Source organism: Xiphias gladius, chromosome 22, assembly GCF_016859285.1.
Source record: "Xiphias gladius isolate SHS-SW01 ecotype Sanya breed wild chromosome 22, ASM1685928v1, whole genome shotgun sequence".
NCBI classification, from domain to species: Eukaryota; Metazoa; Chordata; class Actinopteri; order Istiophoriformes; family Xiphiidae; genus Xiphias; species Xiphias gladius.
This window is the reverse complement of record NC_053421.1, coordinates 22,821,783-22,829,909: the sequence shown is the minus strand read 5'-3', so window position 1 is coordinate 22,829,909 and position 8,127 is coordinate 22,821,783. Positions and strand designations below refer to the sequence as shown.

The 8,127-nt window shown below is 38.2% G+C and overlaps 1 protein-coding gene across 3 annotated transcripts; it reads left to right on the top strand.

Moving 5' to 3' along the window:
• The first annotated feature begins 1,255 nt into the window (after nucleotides 1–1,255).
• dhdds (dehydrodolichyl diphosphate synthase) lies at nucleotides 1,256–7,756 on the top strand. 3 transcript variants are annotated; one of them, XM_040116675.1, is made up of 9 exons: nucleotides 1,256–1,364; nucleotides 1,767–1,848; nucleotides 3,095–3,211; nucleotides 3,315–3,457; nucleotides 4,358–4,474; nucleotides 4,617–4,718; nucleotides 4,855–4,969; nucleotides 5,749–5,856; nucleotides 6,994–7,756. In XM_040116675.1, exons 2-9 carry the CDS (start codon nucleotides 1,786–1,788, stop codon nucleotides 7,234–7,236), a joined length of 1,008 nt encoding a protein of 335 aa, XP_039972609.1. In that variant the 5' UTR covers nucleotides 1,256–1,364; nucleotides 1,767–1,785; the 3' UTR covers nucleotides 7,237–7,756. The 3 variants fall into 3 exon arrangements, with proteins under 3 accessions (XP_039972609.1, XP_039972610.1, XP_039972612.1); XM_040116676.1 differs by having other exon boundaries at nucleotides 1,265–1,376; XM_040116678.1 differs by lacking the exon at nucleotides 1,256–1,364 and adding an exon at nucleotides 1,383–1,497.
• The last annotated feature ends 371 nt before the right edge of the window (nucleotides 7,757–8,127 follow it).

Genomic DNA, 8,127 nt, shown 5'->3' with positions numbered 1-8,127 from the left:
TGCCTGCGCAAATAAATAAACCGATCTTTTGTTTTTAGGCATCAATAGCTGATAAACTAGTTTTCTTTATATTTATCCAACAGATTCTTCACTTTCTGGATTGGCAACTCATCGTTCTCTTCAGCCTTCATCTCCTGTGGTAATCCCCAGAGTTATATACTTGGTCCCATCCTTCTCTCCATCTAAATGTTCCCGTTAAGTCACTTTAAGCAAAACCTCTCTTTTCGTTGTTATGCTCAGATTATTCCTCCCCTACGATTTAATCATCATGCAAACCAACACACCTCAATAACTGTCTTCAGGAAAACAAATCCTGAATGGCAGAGAACTTTCTCCAGCTTAACGAGAATACATCTGAAGTTATTAACCGCTCTTCTTATTCCTTGTCGGGGCATGTTGCTCATGTTTGTGAAATCACATTCAAAAAACTCTCATTGAGGAAAATGACATTGTGAAATAAATGCAATAATGTTTTTCATAATCGATTAATCAGAGGATTATTTTCTTGATCGACTGATCAATTGTTTGGTCTTTAAAATGTCAGAAGAGAGTGAAAAATGCCAATCACAATTTCCTAAAGCCCAAGTTCATGTCTTCAAGTTCCTTGTTTTGTATGACTAACTGTACAAAACCCAAAGATTATCAACTTAGTATCACATAAGATAAAGAAAGGCAGCAATCTTCACAATTAACGAACTGAAACTGGGAGATGGTTTATTATTTATTCGTATTCTTATTCCTATTCTTCTTCTTCTTCTTCTTCTTCTTATTGTCTTTCTTATTCCCTATCTTATTCTTATTTTTATTCTTATTCATTTTCCGACCCTTAGCTTGTAAATGATTTCATTGTTTAATTGATCATCACAACACTTGCTGTAGTGCTAATTCATATTATTGATTATTTCATAATGTCCATTTTAATTTGATTCATCTATTCAATTTTGAATACTTTGGGTCACTATACATGGTTTGTTTGTTAACATTTACAAATTTATCTTTACTCATTATTTATATAAAAGAGTTATTTGCCCATTTAAATGTTGTATATAAATACATATATAATAGATATAGATAAATAAGCCTGCTAGTTTTTTAAAAAGCAGGTCACATATCTTGTAATAATATAATAAATATGAGTATGGAAGATGTGGAAAGTAGCTAAATACAATTACACTTTACTGTAGATAATGTTTTGGCTGATTATTGTGTTTTTGTGTGATAACAGGCTGAAACTGACCGGACTCGATCTGACGTCGGGGTCCATCCACTTACCGTGAAAATCTACCAACACGTGACAGGAAATCGTCACGGTGCGGGAACGTCACTTGACTTTCAGTGCGGAAGAAGTCGTCATCGTAAAAGCTGTGAGTTGGAAGGTCTGTGAAATGCGACGAAATTAGAGTAAATTTGCGAGGAGAACCGCTTGTGCTTCAATAGTTTGAATGAATGAAGCCGTTCCCATTAAGAGTAGTTGTTTTCTGGACCATGTCTGACTAGGTTTGAGCATTTTTTCAGCCTCATAGCAGTTAAGTTCATTGCATGCCTTGTGAGCCAGGCTGGTGGTTAACGGAGAAATCCATTCCCGGCTGAGTGTAAAGTGAAACATATTTTTTTTTAAATGATACAAATATGAGACATTCAAATAATTTTCCTGTCGTATAAACGGTAACTTTTTTTTTTTTTTTTTTTAAACGTGAAGTGTAGGGTGGCTTATGAGGTTGACATTCACAAATCTTTTTAAAAATCATTTCATCACCTACTTTCAGACCGTTTAACGCCTGAAAAATGTCGTGGATAAAGGAAGGTGAATTAAACCTGCTTGAAAAGATTTCAGCCAACGTCCTAAAGGTAAGCCAGAATCTGTACACACTCATTCCTTTTTGTCCAGCTCCAGTTCGTGCCTCTAGTGTACTGCTCTTGCATTTGAGTCGCACAGCTGAGCATCGTTGTTTTTCTGGAAAAGGTCATTAAAAAAAACACTTAGCCCGTTTCTGAAGGCATTTCCAGAATATGCAAAGACTCTTCTAGCCATCTACACGAAGAAATGTTCAATTCATCGCATAATGATAAAAAAGATTTTACACCCATTTCTCAAGCTGTGCCAAGATAGCAGCTGGAAAATAAATCTCCTTTCTCAGTCTGAAACAAAATAAACCACTTTTTAATATAAGTTATATTTTTCTATATAAATGTTATATATAGAAGTTCCGGCAAATTACATGATTTGTTGATTTTTGAAGTGAATAGAAGTCATTACAATCTCTGCAGCAAACACACATAAAAACAGTCTTTCTTCTAATGTTAATATGTTAAGTTTTATTTAATGAACTTAGATGGAAAAAAAATTAAACAGTAATTGTGGCATGTGAAAAAGTTCACCCTACTAAGTCAGTATTTAGTAAGCTCCCTTTTGCATACAACTGTATTTTTACAAAATAAAGAAACTTAGCTCTGTGACTTGAATGTTAATACATGAGAGGCACAAACTAGTACTATTCTGTCACCCAAAAGCAATCAACTACCACTGCAGGGCTGCTACTGACAATTATTTTCTTAAACAAGTAATCTGCTGATCAAATTCCCGATTACTTGTGTTAATCATTTGTCTAATCAATTTCCACAAGCCCAGCTTGACGTCTGAAAACAGCCCAAAATGCAAAGGCATTTATTTTGAGAAACCAACCTCTTTTTCCATTCTTTCAACCGTATGTCGTGATCTTCATCGGGGGATGGAAGTTGCTCATATGTCATCTGCTAATGAACGCCATGAGATGCAGTTGACATCTCTGGAAAAAGCTAGTATGTGGATTTTGAGTAAAGATTGATGTTCTGTCAAGCTACTGCTTCCAAGGTCAGAAATGAAATGTTACGCCCAACAAAGATATTATGTTTGCTGTCGCAGAAGACATGGAATTTTTACATGAAATATGACCAAATGATTGATCGATTATCACAATTGTTGCTTTATTACCTCTCTTTTGGTTGACCAATACTTTTCAGCTCTGTATCACTGTATGTTTAACACTGTATGATGTTTCTGTCAGTACACCTCCAAATCTCTTTTCACTCCTCTGATGTGTGTTGTGTCTCGCAGGCTGGACCCATGCCTAAACACGTGGCCTTCATCATGGATGGTAACCGTCGCTTTGCACGAAAGAAAAACATGGAGCGCCAGGAGGGGCATATGCAGGGCTTCAACAAGCTGGCAGAGGTAGGGCTACCCTGGGTTTGAAGCTTGTCTTCTCAAAAGCAGGTCATCTGGGCATAAAATGGGTTGTTTGTGTGTGTGTAACCCATTGTCCCTTCCGCATCAGACACTACGCTGGTGTAAGCATCTCAACATCAAAGAGGTGACAGTGTACGCCTTCAGCATCGAGAACTTCAAACGCACTAAAGATGAGGTGGATGGGCTGATGGAGCTGGCCAGGCAGAAATTTGAAAGGCTGTTGAAGGAACGGTGGGTTTCAGTTGGGGACTCTAAAGATTTAAAATAAGTTTTCATTTGGCTGTTGCTTGTGGGACATTTTAGTCACATTTTATGCATCATATGATTCACAGCTTCCTTAAAGTAAAGTTGAGAGGAACCAAATGCAGCTCTGGAGCACTGCTGTGTAGTTAAAGTAAGTTAAGTGTCTTTACAAGACTGAAACTTACATGTTTCAGTTTCAGTCTTTGCAAAAATGAGGCCAACCACCTCTTAAACGCTGCCAGGCAATGGGGCCTCAGGTCCTGTCAGTTCACTGTTGATGTTTTAAATTCAACACAGTGAGGCGTGTTAATCCACAATTCCAGACACTAGAGACAGTAGATGTCGGCCCAAAAACATTTAGCCTTGGGTTGGCAGAGCTGCCCTCATGTTTTTCCACAGAGGGGAATATTTTACCAATGACTAATTTCTTCTCTTTTGCCCGAGTTTGCAATCAGTAGTATGTGGCATGTTAGCTGCACCGCTTACCTCCCCAGCAGCAGTAAGGGTGTAGGGGGAAAAGAAAATCCTCGTATTGGTGTGACACTTGGCATTTTCAATATGTGGATCCAGATGTGTTGCAACCCGTGTTTTTATAACTACAAGGCTGCTGCCACCAAGACGACGGTTTATGATGAAGGCTTGTTAGTGCTATTGTGTCGTGACTAACATGTGACTAACCAGCTATACACAAGACGCTGGACTGTTTCAAACTGTACTCACTGACTACTCAGTAGAAATTCCTGTGTGTAGGCACCTTTTGTGTGTCTCTGGGCGGGAAAGACACGTTTCAGCAGCTGTGTATATACATGGAGTAGTCTTCTTGTTCTCCCTGTTGCTCTTCATGCTTTTCTCCTCCTCTAAATGCCTTTCTTCTCTCTCCTTCCGTAGGGACAATCTGGAGAAGCATGGTGTGTGTATCCGGGTGCTGGGCGACTTAAATATGCTGCCACTCGACCTTCAGCAGCTGATTGCCAAAGCTGTGATCACAACAAGGGCTCACAATAAGTATGTATATTAATTTTGCCTGTCCGTCTATGACTCTAATCATTAGTAACTCAGCGTTATCACTTTACTACCCAGTTAACATAAACAGATTTTATTTTGTACATTATAAATGACCGCAGTTATCGAAATGCTTGTTTTGCAGATGTTTCTTGAATGTGTGTTTTGCCTACACGTCGAGATATGAAATCACAAATGCAGTCAGAGAAATGGCTTGGGGAGTGGAGCAGGGCTTGATCAAAGCAAGGTAAGCAATGGCCAAGACGGTGCTGAATTAAATTGTCGATATCTTAGCGACATCGATGATGCGACATAGAATGTGAAAAGATAACCAGGGGAGCTATTGCTTTAATGAGCTATGTGTGTGTTTTTGTGGTGCTCAGCGACGTTTCAGAGGCGTTGCTAAGTGAGTGCCTGTACAGCTATAATTCTCCAAATCCCGATCTGCTCATCCGCACCTCTGGAGAGGTGCGCCTCAGCGACTTCCTTCTTTGGCAGGTGAGGATGAGAATGACTGCGTGGAAAATTGACACCAGTTGAAGATGAGATTTGTTGTCTTTTATATGTCCCTTGAGAGATCTCACCTAGTGTTGATCACTGTAAATTACAAGTAATTCTGAAATGGGGACAGTAGCCGTAACTGTGGGAGTTAGACTTGTATGTCAGGTTATACTGTTCAAAGTATTCACTCTCGAACATAACTTTGAACAAAGCTTTCAGTTTACGTAGGCATTGGCCCAGATTTGTCTTCCAACAAAAGATATCCGCAAGAGCTGGGAATTTGTGTCAGCAAAGCAGACGTGACACAAGTCAACTTTTTGTTTTCCAGTAAGACTGTGGTTGTTGTGACATTATGCCATTGCTTTTATCTGTAATGTAGCAGCCACCAAAGATGAGAAATGCCCGTTGGATTTCACTAATAAAATTTGATTTTTAATGAAGGGTTATTTTATAAAGCCATGTGACTTAAACAGACTGTAGCCAAATACAGGGCTTTTTTTATTTTTTTATTTTTTTCTTGTATTCTATAATATCAGCCATAGATGTTTAGATCATAGGACTTCTATTAGAAATGCACACTTTTTGTTTCCATGTAACCTTTTTTTTTTTTTTTTTTAAATAATTGCTTCTACGCCTGTAACAACAAAGTATTATCCACCAAATTAGGGGTTCCAACCATGATTGACAGTAACCAATAAGACTACATTTTGTCAAACACTTTACAGCTTCACCTCTGAGACTTATATTGATTCAATTTTCATCTGCCTTCCCCTTAGACCTCCCACTCCTGTCTAGTGTTTCAGTCAGTTCTATGGCCGGAGTACTCATTCTGGAACCTGTGTGAAGCCATTCTCCAGTATCAATTAAATCACAAATCCATTCAGGTAAGGCTTTTGTTGCGACACCATTTGTTTGTTGTCACCAATATGGGAGTCTGCATTGGAACGGGTAGAGACTGGCGATACAAGAACACCTCAGAATACAGTGACCTTGCATTAAATGTTATTTAGCCTACCCTCATAGATATAAATGGGGTGGACAAAATAATAGAAACACCCGTCTGTATAATACAATACAGCTCAACAGCACCACAAACTGCAGCCTCTAAAATGACCATAAAGTTGACTCAACAGCTCACTAAAACAGATCCAACACAAACTGAACATTATAACTGTCATGAAGGAGGATTTATTGCAGGGCTGTTGTATTAGACTGCATTAGTTTTAGCCCAATAAACTGCCTACTGGGTGTGGATTTGGAGAGGGTACATAATGTTTGTTTTTTTGTGACCATGCCAAAGATATTTATTTATTTATTTTATTTTTTTAAAGACTAGTGTTATAAAGCAAATATCCTGATAGGCATCTCTTCAGTCAGTTTCTGTGTGACGACTTCATTTCCCTGTTGCACTACAGTTTTTCTGCGTTAGCCATATACCAACACATGAATACTACCCCAATATTATTATTTTTTTTTTTTTTTTTTTGTCTGCAGAATTAGTGCACCAGAAATTTAGACAGCCGTTATTAAAGGAGACAGTCAGAGCGTCTGCCTGGCCTCCTCGTACATTAGTTGGTTGTATGTTGATCTGAAAAGTCATCAATTATCAATTGCAAACACAAAATGATGTAATGTGGCAAGGTCTGAAACATCAAAAATCACAAGAACATATTCCAAATGCACAGAAACTGTGTATGTAAGTGAAGATTAACTTGGCTTCAACTTACTTGTTACAAAGCATAGATTTTTTTTTTCCTAATAAATATCCAAGGGTTCAAACCTTGAATGAGTCAATTTATCGCTGCCACTTCTTTCAAAGATAAAGTAAATATCTTGGGCCAGTATTGCTTGGTATAGCAGCTTGTTGTCCCTACCGTCACATAAGTGTATTGTAATGAGTATTGGGACATCAGTATACATCGACATTATACCAAAATAAAAGGACATTTTTTAAATCAGTAATTAAAGCAATTTCTAATTATATATGTCTCATTAGAATTTTAATGTGCATTGTATTTTAGAAAGCCAGAGACCTCCATCGAGAGCATCAGGCCTTACTGCAGCTAGAGGCAGATCGTGCCTGCATAGCAGAACACCTGCAGCATCATGGGAATGGAAAACCTGCCGACGTCCAAAGGAGGCAAGAGGCACTGCTGCACTACACCGCCTGCCGGGAAGATCGCGTTCAGGATTTCCTGGAGGCCCTGAAACACAAGAGAGACTCTTTCTTTAATGACTTATGCAGTGAAGCGGTCTTGGGCTAGGAAGACTCCGAAGAGGAAAGCGGTTTGGTAAAATTGGGGATGAAACCTCTCCCATCCTCTTCCCAAAAGGGCTTCTGTGGAAAAGAGAAGCATGAACAGAAACTGGGACTGGTTTCTTTTTGTTGCTGATTTACGAGAGGGCAATTTTACCCCTATGGGGCTGTAGAATAATTGTGATATTTATGATTGTAGATTTAAAAAAAAAAAAAAAGTCTAACGTGGAAACGTCTGGTCAAGATGTAGTTAAATAATTGTGTGAATTATCTGTCAAGTGCATGCCATTGATGGAAGATCCAATTCTACAAGTGAAACCCAGGGATCCTGTTTTTTGGAAATGCTTCCAATGCAGTCCCCTGGATTAATAGAAAATCAGTACAGATTTGAATTTTTGTTGAGGCCCAAAGAAACTGCTGCCTCTTGCGTGTGATGTTGATGAACTTGTAACTAGATTTTGACCAGCTTTCTTAATAGAATAAAGTGATTGCTGTATGTCAGATATGATTAAATGATGTACAAATCACGCCTCTGTACTTGCATACCACATCTCACAGTTCTGGCTGTATATGGACAGTTGCCCCAGTTCTTGCGTCAATCTTGCTGCCACTATATTGGCAATTAATGTCTTAACTTATGTGGCAGAAAAATATAATGTATATTTACTCAAGTACGTTACTTAAGTATGAATTTTAGTTACTTGTACTTTACTTGACTGTTTGCATTTCATGCTACTTTATGCTTCTTCTCACTACGTTTCAGTGGGAACTATACATTTTACTCCACTACATTTTTTTTGACATCTGTAGCTACTAGTTAAAATTAGACAGACATAACACATAATGATCTTATAAAATATGATGCATTTTGATTCATATACATACAATTGCCTAATAG